This window comes from Lampris incognitus, chromosome 4, assembly GCF_029633865.1.
Source record: "Lampris incognitus isolate fLamInc1 chromosome 4, fLamInc1.hap2, whole genome shotgun sequence".
Taxonomy (NCBI): domain Eukaryota; kingdom Metazoa; phylum Chordata; class Actinopteri; order Lampriformes; family Lampridae; genus Lampris; species Lampris incognitus.
Genome location: NC_079214.1, coordinates 34,703,807 through 34,724,850, shown reverse-complemented (window position 1 = coordinate 34,724,850; position 21,044 = coordinate 34,703,807). Strand labels below are relative to the sequence as shown.

The window sequence follows — 21,044 nt, the reverse complement described above, 5'->3', positions numbered from 1 at the left end:
CGTTCTCATTATAGGGAAATGATTGTCTTTCTTTCGAAATCTTTCTCAAACTTATACCCCCTCACCAATCAACTTCTCAACCCTCTCACCTTCTTCTAGCCCCCTGTATCTCCCCACCTCTCGCTCATTATCACATCTAGTCTCCCTACCTCTTCCTCTCCTCAACTACCTCACCTCTTAACATGTTCATCCTGCTCTACCTCCTCACCTCTCAGATGCTCACAGACAGTTAGCCCGCTGTTGAGGTCAAAGCCATGCATTGATCCATTGCTCGGCTTGGAGCCCTGGTACTCTGAGCTCAGGGAGGGAGGCAGCATGGCCTGCTCACTCTCCCCTCCACTGTCCACGTCCTGCTCATCTAGGGCCTGGGGGAAGCCAAACATGAAGAGGGCCGACAGAGAGAGTAAGGCACCGCAGAGCAGGAAGCCCCCCCACCAGGCACCGATCCAGCGAGGGTCATCTGGTGTGATGTCCAGCTTACCTGGACAGGAGGAGGTGAAAGGGAACACATACAATTTTTACTTTGTCAGTACTGTGGCCAAATGGTTATCTACTGACCTCTGCTGGTGGTTTGGGTGAAACGATTTGGATCTGGGTGTGTTCTTAGACCTCGACCATATGCATATTTTTGCCAGGTGTAAAGACAGATTTTATAAGTTTGAAATAGACAAACATGCTATAGGTTTGGGTAAAAACAGGATAAATTGACCAGATGACTGAGTGAGTTCTCATTTATTGTGAGATACACTTTCAACCCCTCTATTGTTTGTTCTTAAGTATTTATCTTGCTATTATTACTAGAGATGTCCCAATACTACTTTTTCACTTCCGATACTGATAAACACCACTTTGGCTATCTGCCGATACCGATATCAAGCCGATATTTTGTTTACTCTTGAACTAATAATGATAATAATAATAATAATAATGTGGAAGCACTTTGCTCATGATGGACAATTAGCCACCTAAAAACATCTCCCGCAAATGGAGAACAAACAAATACTTCCCCAGTATATAGTCCACAACAACAGTTGGTTGTGGACTGCCACCCTTTATTCAAGGAAAGACTGCCACCTATTTCAATATTGTTTGACAGAGTATAACAGTGCACACAGTAAACAAAACCGATACCTTCAAACAATATTAAAATGGGATCTCTGAAAGATGTTAGCTTAGTGTAAGACTTACTTGCTCCAACATGATGGCCCTGTAGTGGTTATGGGGCTACATAATTCCCCTTTTTGAGCTAGTAGGAACGTTAGTTTACAGCTGCTGTTTCCTCGGTTCGGGTTTACAGTGACACACTTCCGCTGCGCGGGTTTTTTGTTGTTGTAACGGTGGAAGGAATAAATGGTGCACGTTGTGTAGCCGAAAGAGAAAGTTGTCACGACCCCTGCTTGAGCTCCTCTACACTGGTGACCCCGACGTTTGTCTCTTGGTAGTTATCAGAGACAATCTTTCGAACGAACATGGTTGATGAAATCAACGCGGTTTCTCTCAAATTGCCAGAGTTCTGGGAGTCATCGGCAACGACATGGTTCGCCCAGGCGGAAGCGCAGTTTGCTATCCGCAAAATAACGGATGATGCTACTAAATACTACTACGTGGTATCGGCGCTCGGATGTTCGACTGCAACTAGAGTGGTGAGTCTCCTTACAAATCCTCCGGCGGCAGGCAAATACAAGGGGCTCAAAGATAACCTCTTGAAGATTTTTGAACTTTCCGACGCCGAGAGGGCCCACCGTCTCTTTTCTCTGCAAGGCTTGGGTGACAGCAAGCCATCCGAGCTCATGGACAAAATGCTGAATCTGCTGGGACCGGCGCACACACCTGATTTCCTCTTTGTACAACTATTTCTGCGACAACTGCCTGCTCAGGTGCGGACCGCTTTGGCTAAGAACAGCATTACCGATTGCCGCAAGCTAGCTGAAGAAGCTGACAAGTTCTTCCTGGCCAGCCAACAGCAGCACTGCGCGTCCGCGCTCACCCCTGCCCACCCCCACACGCCACCACCTGGTGACTCCATGGTGGTCGCCGCGGCAACTCCCGGTCGGCGACAGGAGCCCGGCCTGTGCTTTTACCATGCAAAGTTCGGGGCCAAGGCGAAAAAGTGCACCTCCCCGTGCAATTTAAGCTCGTCGGGAAACGCCAAGGCCGGCGCTCACTAGTGGCCATGGGCGTCGGCGTGGAGGACAACAGGCTAGTTTTCCTGCGAGACTCCATCTCGGGGCGGCGTTTCCTATGCGACACTGGGGCGCAGAGGAGTGTCGTACCTGCATCGAGTGTGGACGCCCTGTCGGGCGCTCACGGCCCTCCCATGGAAGCTGCTAACGGCAGCTCTATCCGTACGTACGGCACGAGGCACATTGACATGTGTTTTAATGGACAGCGGTTCAGCTGGGATTTTGTCACCGCCGACGTGGCATTTCCCCTACTCGGTGCAGATTTTCTTTGTGCTCATGGGCTGCTGGTGGATGTCAGGAATCGACGCCTGATTGACGCCGTCACCTTCGCTTCACACGCGTGTGCACTCAGCGATACAGGCTCCGTCAGGCTGTCCAGCATGCTCTCCAATGAGGACGTGTTTCTCCATCTTCTCTCCGAGTTCCCTGACCTCACTCAGCCCACATTCTCGTCATCTACGACCAAACATGGGGTTGAGCACCACATCGTCACCACCGGCCCGCCGGTGCACGCCCGAGCTTGGCGCCTCGACCCGACCAAGCTCTCTGTCGCTAAAGCGGAGTTTGAGAACATGGAGCGCCTCGGCATCATCCGTCGCTCCAGCAGCCCGTGGGCTTCACCCCTCCACATAGTGCCTAAGCCTGGCGGGTGGGTGGCGTCCATGTGGTGACTACCGTTGGCTCAATGACGCAACAACACCGGACCGCTACCCGGTCCCTCACATCCAAGATTTCTCCGCCCACCTGGCTGGGAAAGTGATCTTTTCCAAGGTGGACCTCGTCCGTGGATACCACCAGGTGCCCATCCATCCCGCTGATGTCCCCAAAACGGCTGTGACAACTCCGTTCGGACTGTTCGAGTTCCTGCGCATGCCGTTTGGGCTTAAGAACGCTGCGCAGTCCTTCCAACGCCTCATGGACTCAGTGTTGCGGGACCTGCCTTTCCTCTTTGTGTACCTGGATGACATCCTGGTCACTAGCACCTCCGTGTCCGAGCACTTGTCCCACCTCAGAGCCCTTTTCGAGAGACTCAGCCTGCACGGGTTGATAGTTAACCCGGCCAAATGCCAGTTTGGTCTGAGCACCATCGACTTCCTGGGCCACCGGGTCACAAAGGACGGGGCGGCCCCCCTTCCATCTAAGGTGGAGGCCGTCGCAGACTTTCCACGCCCACTCACGGCCCAGTCCCTCCGGGAGTTCATTGGCATGGTGTCCTTCTACCACCGGTTTATCCCCCGGGCTGCCGATCTCCTCCACCCCCTATATGAGGCTCTGAAGGGCACAGCCCCCAAACACGCTGTGGACTGGTCTGCAGAGAGGGACACGGCTTTTAAGGATGTGAAGGCCGCCCTGGCTGATGCGGCGATGCTGGCTCACCCTGTGTCTGGAGCGCCCATTGCCATCACGACGGATGCTTCGGACTAAGCTGTCGGCGCTGTTTACGAGCAGTGGGTGAGCGGTGCGTGGCAGCTGCTTGCCTTCTTCAGCCGGCAGTTGAACCTGAGAGAGCGCAAATACAGCACCTTTGATCGTGAGCTGCTTGGCCTTTTCCTCGCTGTTAGGCACTTTCGTTTCCTACTGTAGGGCCGTCAGTTCACGGCTTTCGTCGATCACAAACCGCTGGTGTTCGCGATGGCCAAGGTGGCAGAGCCGTGGTCAGCCCGCCAGCAGCAACAGTTGGCCTACATCTCAGAGTTTACCACCAACGTGAGGCATGTCGCTGGGAAATCCAACCCGGTCGCTGACTGTCTCTCCCGGGCCATTGCTGGTGCCGCCCATTTGGGACTCGACTACAGCCAGATGGCGGCTGACCAAGCCGCCGACCCAGGAGTGCAGACATGCAGGACTGCCGACACAGGGCTGCAGTTGGGGGATGTGGCTTTCGATGATGCCGGCGCCATGCTCCTGTGCGACGTCTCTACGGGTCAGCCCTGACCAGTCGTTCCGACTGCTTGGAGGCGACGGGTCTTCGACGCAGTCCATGGGCTGTCTCACCCTGGCAGAAAGCCTTCACAGAGGTTGGTGGTGGCAAAGTTTGTCTGGCATGGACTCAAAAAGGATATGAGGGACTGGGCTGACACCTGTGTGGAGTGCCAACACTCCAAAGTGCTCCGGCACGTCAAAGCGCCCCTGATACCTTTCACGGTACCTGAGAGGAGGTTCGACCACGTGAATGTGGACCTGGTAGGCCCCCTACCCCCCTCCCGTGGTTTCACATACCTGCTCACCATGGTCGACAGGACCACGCGATGGCCAGAGGCCGTCCCACTTTCGTCCATGACAGCGCCTGAGGTTGCTCGAGCGTTCATCGGAACCTGGGTCGCCCGCTTTGGCACCCCATCTGACCTCTCCTCGGACAGAGGGCCGCAATTCACGTCAGCGCTCTGGGAGGAGATCGCCGCGGGTTTAGGGGTGAGGCTCCATTGCACCACAGCATATCACCCTCAGGCGAATGGCTTGGTCGAGAAGTTCCATCGCTCGATGAAGGCCGCATTGCGGGCTACCCTCAAGGACGACCGCTGGGTCAACAAACTGCCTTGGGTCATGCTTGGGCTCAGGACGGCTCCCAAGGAGGACCTCCAGTCTTCATTCGCCGAACTGGTCTACGGACAGCCACTTCGGGTCCCGGGGGATTTCCTTCCCACCGCCACAGCTCCCTGGTCCGCCAGATGCCAACGGACTGCGCTGCAGGAGGAAGCCAGGGCTTTTGCACCAGTCCCCACTTCTCAGCATGGCGGCTCTCAGTCTTATGTCCCCACGGAGCTGCGGTCGGCGGAGTATCTTTTCATCCGTCACGACGCGCACCGCGGTCCCCTGCAGCCACCCTACGACGGCCCATTTCGGGTACGGGACACTGGAGATAAGCACTTTGTGGTGGAGATTGGCAGCAGGCTGGAGCGGGTTTCTGTGGACCACCTCAAGCCTGCTCACCTGGACTTAGACCGCCCTGTTGGTCTTGCCCTGCCCCCACGGCGGGGGCGCCCCCCGGCTCTGTCCCCCTCCCCCGGCGAGCCGCCCCCTGTTTCCCCAGCCCCTCCCTTTCCCCGGTCCAGCTGTGAGGACTCTGCTGTTTTGCCTGCGGTTAACCAGCCCCCAGCTCCTGTTCAGCGGAGCCGTTGGGGCAGAGAGATCCGCCCCCCTCGCCACACTGACTTTTCGTATTAAGGCGAATTCTGGGGGACGTGTGTAGTGGTTATGGGGCTACATAATTCCCCTTATTGAGCTAGTAGGAACGTTAGTTTACAGCTGCTGTTTCCTCGGTTCGGGTTTACAGTGACACACTTCCGCTGCGCGGGTTTTTTGTTGTTGTAACGGTGGAAGGAATAAATGGTGCACGTTGTGTAGCCGAAAGAGAAAGTTGTCACGACCCCTGCTTGAGCTCCTCTACAGCCCCATGAAATCGGTTGTTCTCTCATGCAACTGCCTGTCTTCGACTGTGTCAATGAGCAAACCAAACAGCCAATCAAAGGTCAAGGTCATATTCAAAGTTACCAGTCAAAGGAGTGGAGGCATCGGCTACTGTCTATTCCATCCGTGCCTCCAAAGTCTCAAAAGTCAACGTGATTAGCTAGCGAGTGCTGAGCAGTTGCGAGTGCGTAGGGAGAGTCGAGCTCACGCTTGTCACGGCCCCATGCTCACGGGACCGCATTTGTCCACGTGGGGCAGAAATGCTCCCTCGCGAGGGCGCTTTTCAGCTTGTGGACACTGTTCTGTGCGCTCGTATCACATGCACGCTCCTGGTTTTTATGTGTACGGGTTTTGAGACTAATTAACCACCATATGACTACTCCTGTTATCACTTAACATGCTGCGCCGCTTAACCGGATGTCGCGCAGCACGGGAAGTGCTAATATACAAGCATTTAGGGGATGGTTTAAGCTAGATTTCCCCATGGTTTGTATCGGGTAGGTATCGGATCATGTTTTTTTCCTCCCCTCTGATATCCGATCCAGCGTTCTTGGCAAATATTAGCCCAACACTGACGCCGTGGATCGGATCGGGACATCCCTAATTATTACTTTGTTTCTTGTGATTGTGTTGTGGTGTCTTCCCTGCAGCAAACCAACTCTCCTGGTAGAAATGAGAATGGAGGATTATTCCACCATCGACAAAAAATGATGGCAAATTACTATAGCTATCATGATTGAACCATACCTCTGCAGTAAGTAATAAATAACAATAACATAAAGAAAATCCAAAGGAATGGCAAAATAAACGTGTACTTACTTGTGTCCATGAAAACAGCATCAACATAGACTTTGGTACAGACAGAACCCAAGATGAAACCACACGCAGGGCCAAACACTAATGTTGAAAATAAAATACCTGCGGGTGAGAGAAAATAAAATGGTCAGTCGCCTGAAATATAAAGTCAGCGTTATTAACATATTGCCAATTCTGTGTTGTGAAGTTGTTTATTATTTCAAATGTAATTTCAGTTTAGCTGCAAAGAAGAGACATTTAGTCTAAAAAACAAAGCCAGAGAAATCAGGTACCAAGCCACCAACCAAGATGAGCTGAGAAAGTAATCAATCAATCGATTAATCAGCTTCACCATAACTAAATAAAAATCAGTTCATATGCTCTGACATCAGATGGCAGCATTGCTTAACCTTTCCTCAGCAGTAAGTAACATGGCTTAATGTTTCGATAGTTTTCCAACGTACTTTAAATGTCCAAGAATGCCCCCACTCTCAGAGATTTATTCACTGTCACGGTGATGAGCGGCTCATAATTTGTATAACATGATTGCTGTGGTATAATCTTTAATATATTATTTTAAAAAGTTACCATGATCATAAATAATAAGTCATGAAACTGGCTTTTACTGCAAAAATAGACTAAAGGGGAAAGCGCTGCTGCAGTTCTGCATGGTCCAGTTTTATTTGCTAAGATGGCATTAACGTAGCAAGCCATTTAGGCCAAAGGCTGACAAACCTGACAAACCTAGAGCCGAGAGATTTGCAATAAGTGGAAACAGGCTGAGTGGATGAAGGCTTATTAAATCAGTGCGCTGATGCAGGGTGCATGTATGTGTATATGTGTGTATGTGAATGTGTGTGTACATTTGTGTGGCAGTGAAACTAGGTTAGCCATGCAGGGGGCAGGATGAGCACCAGCGGAGGGCTACTGCAGCCCCACTCAGTCTTGGTAATGATGTCTGATAGAGCCAAGGGCCAAGGAGACCAAGCCAGACACAAGTAGTGCTGCCAAACAAGCAAAGCACAAGAGCAGTGTTTCCCAAACCTTTTTTTCTGGGGACCCACTTTTTAAAAATGACAAACCATCACAACCTAATTCGCAACAGCTCTCATCTATAAGTCATGAGAAGAGTGAATTTGTGCACAAATGAACATTCCTGACCATTTTTGCTGACATTTCTGCATCACCTTATATTATCTTGAATAAGTAAACCAGCCATTTCGAAGAGCTATATGCCTGATAAATCACACCTTCTTTTTATGTATGTGTTATTGAAAACATATACACATGTTAAATACTTTATAAATGAGACCAAAGAGGGCCACCGGGTAGCGTAGCGGTCTGTTCCGTTGCCTACCAACATGAGGACTGCCGGTTCGCTTGGTCGGGCGTCCCTACAGACACAATTGGTCGTGTCTGTGGGTGGGAAGCCAGATGTGGGTATGTGTACTGGTCGCTGCACTAGCACCTCCCCTGGGTTGGGGCACCTGTTCAGGGGGGAGGGGGAACTTGAGGGAATAGCGTGATCCTCCCATGCGCTACGTCCCCTGGTGAAACTCCTCACTGTCAGGTGAAATAAGTGGCTGGCGACTCCACATGTATTGGAGGAATCAAGTGGTAGTCTGCAACCCTCCCCAGATCGGCAGAAGGGGTGGAGCAGCGACCAAGATGGCTTGGAAGAGTGGGGTAATTGGCGGGATACAATTAGGGAGAAAAAGGAGGGGGAAAATAACAATCAATCAATCAATCAATCAATCAATCAATAAATGAGACCAAATAAATGAATTTAGGTGGAGTTAACAGTCTATCTATCTCCTTGTTCTCTGGACAGTGGAATTTTTGGACTGTGTTGCACTGAATGGACTGTGTTGTTAACTGTGTTTTTTATTTATTTATTTTTTGCTTTGTTCTCGTTGTTTTTGTATGTTTTTGGTGGTGTCATTTTTGGAAATTTGGATATGTTTTTATCTTTTGTGTTGCACTGTTGTGGGCTGGGTGAAACGAAATTTCATTTCTTTTGTGTACTCAAATACATGATAGAAGTGACAATAAATTGTTCTTGATTATTCCTCTTGTTTTTATTTCCTGCACCAGAGGATGCACCAGTGCCCCTATTTTAACCCTTAAAGCTACAATCTTAAAGGTTTTCATTCAAGCAACAAAGTCCTCTTCGTTACCATTTATCACTGGAGTACTTAGGAAAACAGCTAATCCATCAATATCTAGATCATCAGCGCTCCTGTAGTATCTTATTTTAATGTCCAGTGTGATAATGTTTTATCTGTAAAGCTACAATTTGGAAGGTTGTGACTGACACAGATGACCGTGGTTAATCATTCATGGTTAACGGAAATGGTGTTGGAGCACACAACAACCCACAGATCCATTATAAGATAAGTGGTGATGGTGGTTGTGTGGCTCAGGTCCTAGGCTGTCTCGGTGGCATCTGGACACTGCTTGGCATCCTCCTCATCATATCCTTCCTATATTTTATAATTCCATTATAATTCTGTTATGTTCTTTCAATGTTGTATTCTGTAAATTGTGTTTTATTTTGTAAACACAACATCCGTTGGATGTCTGTCCATCTTGGGAGAGAGATCCCTCCTCCGTTGCTCTCCCTGAGGTTTCTTCCTATTTTTTCTCCCTGTTAAAGGTTTTTTTTTAGGGAGTTGTTCCTTATCTGATGTGAGGGTCTAAGGACAGAATGTTGTGTTGATATAAAGCCCCCTGAGGCAAATTTGTAATTTGTGATAATGGGCTATGCAAATAAATCTGACTTGATAAGAGATAAGACAACTAGAAGTGCTGTTATGTCAGCAAATTTTCCACCACAGAACAAAAAAACATCGTTATCCTTGACTTTAGTTATTGATGTTGTAGTATTTGTTTGTAAAGGTCTTCCAGCTTGCCCTGCTATATCTGCTCATTAACAACAACTTAGCTTCCACTACCTTACTTATTCTTTTGCGTTTGGCTGCTGGCGAAGACGTAAAATGTTATGAGTCATATAATTTTTCCCTGGAAGGACCAACTAGACCGGTAATATTAGAATGAGCAACTACAAAGTTTTCATGATTTATATGTTTGTGGATTAGCTATTTATTTGAATATGCCAGCAGTAAAAAATTATCAAAAAGGACATTTGTTTGTGTGCATAGGCGCCAAGTCTGTGGGTGCTGAGGAGCTTGAGGTCCCCCAATATTTTTGCCCTAATTCTCCCACACCTAGTTCCAAAAAGTAAAATAAAAACAATAAAATAAATATGCTGGGCCAAATCAAAAAGACATTGTTGAGAAGTTAAATATATGTTAATAACTGAAATTAGATTAGTTGTGTTACCAACCGTCAACTAAACTAAACAAAAGTACAGTGTGTAAAATGTAGCCGAAGCTTTAAAAAGAAATGAAATTCAACATGCATGACTAGGCTTTTTTAATAGATTCATAATGTTATCATAATCTTAGAATGAACACGTATATCTTATAATTTTGCATAGTGAGCAAGCAAGTTTATTTATATAGCACATTTCATACACAGGGCAATTCAGCTTGCTTTACACAAATAAAATCAGAAAAGGAACAGCCATATAAAATATAATCAAAAGAGAATAAATTTAAAAAAATAGGGACACTCATATATAAAATAAAATTAAAAGAGTACAAAGTACATAAAATGTACTTTGAAATAGTAGGAGCAGGTCGCTATGTATGAAGGCTGCCATGTTTCTACATTGGCCCACAAGGACAAACCTGCACTGGGCCTCGAAGAAAGCACTCTTCACATACAGAGGCTGCTGCGGCTACCCTTGAACCTGAACACTGATTTTATTGAGTTGGGAGAAAGAAGAATGGTAGGCTAATCAGTCGTCCTTTTTATCCCAGACATGTCCTCTTTTTGCCACCTAAAATTTCAGTCCACCTGGATTAATAAAATTCCTAAAAATGTCTGGGATCTTGCGTGGTTGTTCTTCAGACTGTGTATGAATACCGTTACCCTAATACACTGGTCATTTCTCAATATTGAGTAGTCTAAATACAAACTTAAGTTCTTGAGGAGTCCACAGCTGTGTTTAAATCTTTCTAAGCTTACATCAAAGAGTACCAAGATAGCCTGGCATGTTTTAACTCTTTAGCTGGTTTTTAACTTGTAGATGTCAGCAAACCCACTAACATGCTCCAGGGTTTATTTACTCTTAAATGAGGGACAACAGTTTTCAGAGTCATGCCTAAATAGTTTTTTTTCTTCTTCTACTGGACAGGCCATGAGCCTAAATATTTTTTTTCCTGTCTTTAGTTTTGTAAAATAGGCATACCATTTTTTTGTGAGGGGCAATTTTGATGAGTTAATAACTGATTGGCAGGAAGACATTTAGTCTTTAATCTTGGAGTAGCGGATGAAATGCAAATTGTTGTTTGTAAGTTTTCGATAATTGTTCTCCATGTGGCGAGTGGGGTGCAGTAACACTTGTCTTGAGTCAGCTTAAAATGTTTCTGTCTAAAGCTACCTCATCACTTGACACTGTGCTAGACGACACCGTCATTTATGAACTCCACAGGTCACCGTAGTTTCTGGAGATGTGCTATAGAGGGGAGAGGTTCATCATTGTTATGTGCCTCTTACCTGCCAGATGCCACGAAAACCCACAAATTTTAAACACTGTACTAATAACTTCATGACTGCACCATATATGTGACTTTAACCAAACCAATATGCTCTTTACATCTCTTGGTTTGCCTAAAAATTTGAGAAACATCAGACTACCAGCTTTCAATGGTGTAACTTGCGTATTTTGATTATCAGTAACTTTCAAAACTGTATCATTTTTCATAAGTAGTTCTTAAAAAAACAACGGACAAGTTGGTCTAGAATTTTGGTGTGTGAAATGGTCATCTATACACAAAAGGCCCTTTTTGTGGAGAATATGGGAAAAAATACAAGCTGTATGCATTTTTATGCCTGTCTTTTTAGATCAGCACCTACAATCATTTTCATACGTTGATGTCTATGTTTGCATATAAACATTTATTATTGTAGCGTTACCAAACCATTTTGCATGGGTTATGTTTCATTAGCATGAATTCAACAGTAATATGATACATACTGACACAAATGGCGTGGGACAACAGGATCTCATACAGCGCAATACAATCATTACACAGTAGACTACACATATCACTAGAGCTTAACTAAATTAGCTGAGCTGAACTGAACTTGACTTAATTACAAAATGGCTCCACATTCTGGTGCACAAATCCTCAGCTGTTCTCTCCTCCCATCCTGTCTGACATTTCTGTTACCCTGTCACGCTAGGGACATTTCAACAGAGCCACTGACAAATGCAGGGACAATGTCAGGTGACACAAGGGGGAGGTCAACTCAATGCCAGCCGGCCCACCATCACCATTCAGCTGCCTACTGCCCGTCTACTGTCAGCTTCCACGGGGGTCAAATCATATTCAGATGCAGGCCAGGAAAGTTTCATAACATACGTGGTGCAGACAGGACACAAACAAACAAACAAACATGTATACACAGGGACTCACATGTGCAGACACATACCTTGATATCACACAAAAGCATGCATGCTCCAGTTTTCTGACCCAGATGGATATAACCGGAACTTCTTGCTTTTAACATGGAAAAAAAGCTTTTCTTAACTTTTCTTTAGACATGAATTAAGAGGTGGGTTACAGTTTGTATGACTTGTCAAATAACTATCCTCTTATTTTGCCTGTATATATAGTCAATCCTTGTGTATATATCTCAAGATTGTTGTGTTGTAGTGTTGTTATTCTATGTTAAGTACACTGAGAGAGCCATGAAACCGGAGTCGAATCCCACGTATGTGCAAACCTGCATGGCCAATAAACATGATTCTGGTTCTGGTGATTATTTTCCAATTGACACCAATGTTTTTTTTAAATGTTAAGCCTTTTTTTTTAATAAGTTAAGGGTCAAGAAATTCTTTGAACACAGATGATAATGTAAAATTTCAGTTCCAGTAAGATAAATCAAACCATAACATCATACTTGAAGAAACATATTTAGTCCCTGACAGCAGGTCTGGCAGGAATTGCTGTCAATAGAACAGAATGTGTATTGCAACAACTAAAAGTCCTAATACTGAAAATGAAGTGCCGGAGTATGTGGAATTTGAATTGGTATTTCACAATTTGAAACTCGATGTATTAGTTTGAAATTGAAAGGAGTCTTTGTTCCCACTTTAATCTTTAACTTCTAGCTGAAAATCCAATACAATTTCAAACCTAGCCCTGACAAATCAAAATGTTTTTTTTCTGTGACAAACGTCACTTATTTTCAGTCAATCAGCGGTCAACAGTTTATGAATAAATACATCAGTGGGGCTGAAATCATTTTAACAACCTCCTCAAACAACTGTGTTTCCATTGTGGGTATGGAACATTTTTTGGACTCAGTAAAAGTAATACAATCTGCAAAAATGAACCACAATCCACCAACATTGCTCTATCACATTGTTCTATCACTCCTAATTTTTTTAACACTCGTCTCCCTTTTTCTTGTTGAGGTTTCTGCCATCCTCGTGCCATCTGCCATATTGCCACATTTCATTTAGCTTCAGTGAAAGCAAGCAGCAAAGTCATACAACTGTTGTCTACCTTGACTGACTAACAATACTTGTTCTGCAGTAAAACAGTTAACAGGCGTTGCACCAAAGTCTATGACCTGCCAGATTATGTGACTGTTTTTAAAACACATTATTTCAGCCAGTGTATGGGCAGTTAGAGAAATTAAATTTCGGCATTAGGTTGGAGACAGGTAATTTTAGATGCAGGTTTGGTGTGGTTGAGATCAGGTTTAGCATCGGGGGGGGGGGCAGCTGAAAGACAGCATTTCAAGGGCAGGGTAGCATAGTCTGATGGGTTTCATATTTTGATGTCGCAACAACACTACTCGGGGGGTTTTGAGCCCAGGGAAACTACATGAAAAATAAAAAAAATTTCACGGCAATTGTCTCTTTTTCTATAGCCGAACACAGTATGTGTGATCACAAGGTATTCGAGAATGATACAATCACATAAAAATTCCATATATAGCATCTTTACATAAAAGCGACTATCTTCAGGATTGTAACTTTAAATACAACTATTTTATATCAGCATTACAAACTCAAACTACTGCAAATAAATTCAGTTGGTACAGATTCCAACCCATATCAAAATCTCACCCTGAATTCTTACCACTCAGAAACTTGCTTCCAATACACAGTGTAATGTCATAAAACTCATCTGACCATAAAGCAACCTTTCTGCCAAAAGGAGGTCTATTTTCTCCCATGTACTTAAATTGAACACTCAACAAAGAGTGTCTGTCATCATGCATATCACCTGAAATCTGTTTCAACAGCTGGTATTCATTATTGTGCAAATAAATTGCGACTCTGCCTTAGCAGAATTATAAATTGAGCTTCATAGATTAGGGAAATTCACAAAAGAAAGGGGCTGGTTAAAGTTTTTGGAGAGATCTTATGACACATCTTACAGTTAGCAGATGAACATGTGCTTCAAAGTTGCCTTTGTAGGAAACAGGACCAAAGGAAGAAAAAAAAAGCAAGGAAGTTTTAACCTGCACCCTGCTCCGACACATAATTAGGACGGACTAATAGGACAGCAAAAATGCTGGCACACATATTTTACTGTCACTTTTCATAACTGACACAAGAATATGGAGAAAGTCAAATCATTTATTCCCCAGTTTTCCCCAGATAAACACGGAGGCCATTAGAGAACCGGAGAACAACCAGGCCCAGCGTTCAAAGTGAAACAGTATACAACAATAGCAGAGATAAGAATAATGAGGAAAAGCTGCCAGTGAGCAGCCACATGCTTTTTAGTGCTATGAGGCACACAGCTCATAATCCAAGAGCAACAGCTGCCGGGCTCCCATCAGCAGATCCATTTGTTACTGTCTGCCAGTCCATTGTTTGCACAGAACAGCTGGTACATTTAAACCCATTTCTTTAGCGTTGGTGCAGTAGAAAGCTGTGAGCTAAGGAAACAGTGGTGAGAATACTGGAGGACCTCAATCTCAAAGCACTTGAGTTAACTGGGTTGGGGGATGGAGGGAATAAGCCTCTGCACGAAGTTCATCAAAATCTGATTGGTATTTGACAACAGAGGTCAAGCTCTGTAGCCACCACCAAAAAAGTACTGTGACAACAAAGAGGTTGAGTTTAGAGCTGTCCTTCTCAGAGCACTTACGGAAATTGGAAAAAAAAGGCTTGTTCAGTTCTAAGGACTTTCTCCATTTTGTTTACTGAATGCATTTCCTCAAGGTCATTAATACATCCTGTCTGGTTTCATGAATATTGAATCTGGCTCCACTAGGGGCAGCATTTCCATCTAATGAACTTGGATATTCACCTGAGCTTGACTGGGAAATAGCAATAACAGTGACAATGACTGCTTAACATGAGAATTGTTTTCCTACTTTCTCTTCATTATTTCTGTGTTAATGGTGTAATACACCTGTATAGTTAAGATTGAATAGATGAATAAGACAATTTTGTCGAATATTGTGATCATGACTATTGTGCTGGATGATTTCAGGCACAAAATAATTTATTAGCTTTAGAATCTCAATTCTTGACTATTTTTCTACAACAGGCACTCATGATAAATGAAATTTAAATGTCCAAATTTGTCAAATATTAAAGGGATATTACCATCCAGGCTTGATATCTGATAACAGAAAAATGAATAATGCTGCCCTATTAATACTCCACATAACACTGTAGTCCAAAACTCCATGTAAAATGTATGTATTATAGCGTTTTTTCAAAACTGTCAGTGGTGTTGTAAGTGCTCTACTATATATATATATATATATATATATATATATATACACATATACACACACACACACACACATATATATATATACACACATATACATATATATATATACATATACATACATACATAATAAAAATAATGATATGTGTTACATGGTTTTATTGATGAGCCAAAAAAGAAAATACATTTGCAGAGGTGGGGAATATTTTAAAAATTACAGCCAAAACAAACATGTCAGTCTCCCAACTGGGCTCCTTTTTACCAGCACCCAATGTGCAGTGGCACACACCCTGAGGAGACTCTTTCCTCTGACAGATACTTCTAAGGTCCCTCTTCCATTCCATCACAGGAACAAATGTAAAATAAAAATGTGCCTCTGACGACTTTGTGTTGGCTGGAGAGTGCAGTATCGCATCAAATCAACTCCTAAGATATCTATGAGGGCCTTGCATTGTTTCTTATGCCTTACACCCCAAAGAGATGGATGACATTTACGTAAAGCCCCCAGGACAGTCACAGTCAGAGCAATGACAATGAACAGAGAGGAATGGACTGGTAGGTGTTACACACATGGGGACAAAAACTGAGGAAGGACAAAATTAATTTCTGTGGTGCACATTGAAATCTGGCACACTGAGATTGCTCTGCTTCTCCTCAAATGACTTTGTGCAACATTAAACTAGACGATTTTGAAATCAACTTTGAGAAATATATAATTCAAAGGACCTTCCATCAAGAACACTTTGGAGAGGCTTAAATATCCATGTAAAACCTCTGGTAGCTTTGTCTTTGTCAATCTGACCAAAGCCTTTGAAAATGCTAGGTATTCTTCTTGAGATGAAAGCTCAGATTGGATATGACAGCTCCCCCTTTCTAGAAAGTTCTTTGGAGAGGGCTGGGCACTATTTATAATACATGGCATGTTTTAGCTGAATTAAGCTGGTTCTCCTATCGAGAGATATTAAGAATGAGTGAACAGAGAGGAATACAGTTTAATAAAGTAAAATATTACCTGATAAACCATAATACAATGTACACAGAACACAGTTTAAGATAGAATAGCATAGTGACGTACATTATAGAATAGTTTAATGTGTGGTATTATTTATTCAAGTATAGCAAAATACAGTAGAGTCTAGTATATAGTTAAGTATAACATAGAGCTACAGCAGATGAAATTGATTTTAAAGATCTGATATTATGCCACTACGTACAAAGGCAACAAGCCATACAAGCCATTTAAAAATCTAGCCAGTTTTGATATCACACTGGGAAGTGACTGATCAAATCCTGCTAATCAGTTCTCACAGTCACTGTTTGAAGGCAGTTTGCTAATAAGCCATGCAAAGCAAAAAAGATAAAGGAAACTGTTGAAAATTCATGTCGCACTGCTTCAATGGTATTTTGTGTGACATGGCGACAGCAAAAGCGTGACTTCCCCCAGTGCTCATCACCTGCGTCAGCCAGGTGACATGCAAGAGCTCACGTTCAGCACTTACATAGCACCTAGAGATCTCCTAGAGGAGACAGAGCTGTAGGGAAAACTCAAACAAAAACATGAAAACTCTACACATAAAGGCTTGAATTGAACCCATGAGCCTCTTGGTGTCATGTAACATTCCTAACCACTAAACCACTGTGCTTTCATTATTATATGTTTTTTCTCTAATTTCTTTTATCATTTTTTAAACATCCACTATTGATGAATGCTGCAAATCCAAGATAAAATTATGAGTTTTTCCTACCTGATTACCTCACCAGTGTGTGAATAACTACTTACTCTGGGTTGCACTATGGTGCAAATTAGTTATTGAGTTTCTCTACCTCGACGGACGCACTCCAAAAGGACACACAAAGGGATGCTAGCTGCTGAGTCAGTGGCTGTCATCAGCTCTGCTGCCCCACTGGGAAAGAATTATGACTCAACTGGACTGAAAACATTCCACTGCGGTGGAGACTTAATTCAGTGTCCCAGCACTTCATTATACTCATCATAGCAATGAATGGAGGCATCAAAGGGGTGAACCTAACCCTCGTGCTGCAGAGCCTGCCGCATCAGGCCTCCAAAGCCCCCCACCCACCCTCACAAGACCACCCTGTAGAAAACAGCCATCTCACAGCACGTGCTATCCAGTACTATGTGCTGCTGGATGTGAATGCTCTTCTCTCTCTCTCTCTCTCTCTCTCTCTCTCTCTCTCTCTCTCTCTCTCTCTCTCTCTCTCTCTCTCTCTCTCTCTCTCTCTCTCTCTCTCTCTCTCTCAGTGATGCGTTTGGAGTATCAAAAAGCCATTAATCTGTGGTGGCGTGTGTTGTTTGCACGATACTGTTGCTGTAGTGCTTATGAAAGGACAATGCACACATTGTGTAACACAACAAGAGTAACACCTTCTGTTGGTGGGATATGAGCATTTGTAAAGCATCAAGTACTGAATTCTCTTAAGACATAAAAAAACCCATCATATTAATTCTACAGTTCAACAGTGCTTGTATTATGTGAGGCTGTATTAGCATTGTGTTAAGTAAGGCAAGTGGTTTCCAATGGTCTTAGCTCAAACTACAACGTTAGGAAGTTGGTCCAAGTAGAGGAAGCAGAGGGTAATCAGTCAAGCAATAGATGAGATCAATAACCCAATAATCCAATTCCAATCCAGTGCTTGCATTCTGTTTAACAAGGCTAAGACTGGCTTGTCCTCCTTAAAGGAAGCTACCGTAGAAGTGTGTCTCTACTGTTCAGAGCTACATGCGAAGCAACTAAAGACGATGACCTACACAGGCAGACACAATTTAAACCAGAGATGCATACACAGAAACACACAAACATATTAAAGATTTAAAGAAAAGATGCACACCCACAAACATACACACATACATACATACATACATAAACACACACACAACACACAAACAGCTCCTGTCAGTTACTCTAGCTAATGAGCCTCTCCCTAGGCCCATTCCTAGTTTATCACTGTAAAACCTCTCAAGACCATCATTATTAAATCTCTACAGTTTTTTTTTTCTTAAGATTTGTTTTACCATAGAGGTCCCACACTTAACTGCAAGTGCTGCATTACTGCTTCTTCCATTGAGAGAAAAGGTGAGCACATTCTATTTCTATTCTTAATTCCATTGTTAAAGGGCACATTCAGAATCAGAATCAGGTTTACTGGCCATGTAAGTTTGCACACACATGGAATTTGACTCTGGTTTTGTGGCTCTGACAGTGTACTTAACATAGAATAACAACACTACAACATAATCTACAAAAGCAAAATAAGAGGCAATACAGTGCAACAGTGAAGAGAATATATCAGAGATGCTGAAATAAATGTTAGCAGGTTACTTACATACATGCCTGAGGTAGATGGACATCATAGAGTGTACCAGTATACATACAATGTAGAGTATATACAACATGTTTGGATTTATTTGACAATGTTAAGCATTCATTTGAATGACAACCAGCGGAAAGAAACTATTTTTATATCTGGTTGTTTTGGGGTACAGTGCTCTGTAGCACCTAGCAGAGAGGAGGAGTTGGAACAGGTTGTGACCAGGGTGTGATGGGTCTGCAGTGATGTTGCCTGCCCATTTAATGACTCTGGAGAGGTATAAGTCCTGAACAGAGGGCAGGTTGGCACCAATGACTTTCTCTGCAGACTTAACTGTCCGTTGTAGTCTGTCCTTGCCCTGTTAAGTGGCCGATCCAAACCAGACAGTGATGGATGTGCAGAGAAAAGACTGGATTATTGCAGAGTAGAACTGAATCAGCGGTTCCAGTGGCAGGTTGAACTTCCTGAGCTGGCAGAGAAAGTACATCTTCTGCTGGGCCTTTTTGATGTTTGTGTCTGTTGGATGCCCACCTTAGGTCCTGGGAGATTGTATAACCTAGAAATCTGTAGGTTTTCACCAGAGACACTGTGTTGTTGAGTATGGTGGTGGTGGGGTGGGGGGTGTTGGGGGGCTGCTCCTGAAGTCTACTGTCATCTCCACAGTTTTGAACGTGTTCAGCTCCAGTTTGTAATGGCTGCACCAAAGGGCCAGCTGTTCAACCTGCCATCTCTACGCAGACTCCTCACCATCCCAGATAAGGCCAATGATGGTTGTATCGTCCACAAACTTCAGGAGTTTAACAGATGGGTCTCCTGAGGTGAAGTCACTTGTGTAGAGGGGAGAGTACACATCCCTGGGGGGGGGGGGGGTGCCAGTGCTGATTGTCTGGGTGCTGGATATGATTTTCCCCAGCCTCACCTGCTGCCTCCTGTTTGTCAGGAAGTTTTTAAACCACTGGTAGATGGGGGCTGGTACAGTGAGCTGGGTGAGTTGGAGTGGAGGATATCTGGGAAGATGGTGTGGAACGCTGAGCTGAAGTCCACAAACAGGACCCTTGCATATGTCCTTGGGGAGTCGAGGTGTTGGAAGGTGTAGTGCAATCCCATGTTGACTGCATCCTCCACTGACCTGTTTGTTCAGTAGGCAAACTGCAAGGGTTTGAGCAGGGGGCTTATGATTTCCTTCAGGTGGGCCAACATCAGTCTGGAAGGATTTCATGACCACAGACGTTAGGGCAACGGACGTGTAGTTATTTAATCCTGTGATAGAGGGTCTCTCGGGGACTGGGATGATAGTGGAGCTCTTGAAGCAGGGCGGGACTTTACATAACTCCAGTGATCTGTTGAAGATCAGTGTGAAAATGGGGGCCAGCTGGTCACCACAGACTTTCAGACAAGAAGGGTGACACGCCATCCGGGCCCGGTGCCTTCCTGGTCTTCTCTCTCTGGAAGAGCTGGTGCATGTTCTCCACACAGATCCTGAGTGCATGTGGGGGGCTGATGGGGAGGGGAGGGGAGAGGGGCTGGCAGGGGGTGCAGTTGGTTGTGTGTTGTGGCCAAAGAGGATGAGGACTGTGAAAGTATGCTTATCAAACCTGCAGTAAAACCCATTTAGATCATCAGCCAGTTGATGAAAGAAGGTTGACTGAAGATCTTCAGTCAGACTGAAGATGTCACTTAGTTGAGTGATGAAATGTATCTGTCAATAAACATTGTATCCAGATGAACTGATTCAACCTTCTTTGATTTTCTTACCTGGATTATTGAGCATATATCAAGACAGCCAGGTGATGGTTCCCTGCAGCATGGGGGGATGGTCTCCTGTAGTTGGTAATGTCTTTCAAGCCTCTCCAGACTGATCCTGGGACAGCTCAGTATCACGTCAAAGCATGTAATACACCCGCCGGTCCAACATGTCAGTGTCACAGTTTGCCTCGCTCAGGCATGAAAAGTACACACGTGTATGAAGATGCAGTGCCAGCAGAGGGCGATGATTAACTCAATGCCAGCAACTCCCCAAGGAGGAAAAGAAGCATACAGAATTTTCCAAAATCTCTCCCCTAACCCTAACCCGCCTTCACCTCGTAATCATCGTCCCCTGCTGGCACTGCACCTTCATACACGCGTGTAGTTTTCACAGCTGAGCGAGGCAAGCCGTGATACTGACACGTTGGATGCTTTGGCGTGATACCGGGTTGGCAGATAACCTGTTTTTGAACTTTCCAGTGTAGCCCCTTTTTGCCCCTCTGATCTCCTTTGTGAGTGTATTTCTGTCTTGGTTGTACTAGATCCTATCTCCACTCCTGTAGGCCTCCTCTTTGGCCCGACGAAGCTCCCTGAGTTTTGCTTTGAACCAGGGCTTATTGCTGTTGAAGTTGCAGAAAGTTTTGGTGGGCACACACATGTCCTCACAAAAGCTGATGTAATGTTACAGTGTCAGTAAGTTCATCAAGGTCTGTAGATGCAGCCTCAAAAACACTCCAATCAGTAC

The 21,044-nt window shown here is 44.6% G+C and overlaps 1 protein-coding gene across 1 annotated transcript in view; it reads right to left on the bottom strand.

Annotated features, from left to right (window-relative positions):
* The window catches only part of LOC130111853 (solute carrier organic anion transporter family member 3A1-like), a 72,327-nt gene that overhangs the window by 10,888 nt on the left and 40,395 nt on the right, over positions 1-21,044 (bottom strand). The window contains exons 3-4 of the mRNA XM_056279150.1: positions 6,411-6,509; positions 209-481 (exon numbers count right to left, since the gene is read on the bottom strand). Coding sequence (XP_056135125.1) covers positions 209-481; positions 6,411-6,509 — 372 coding nt within the window. The remainder of the gene's footprint in view (positions 1-208; positions 482-6,410; positions 6,510-21,044) is intronic.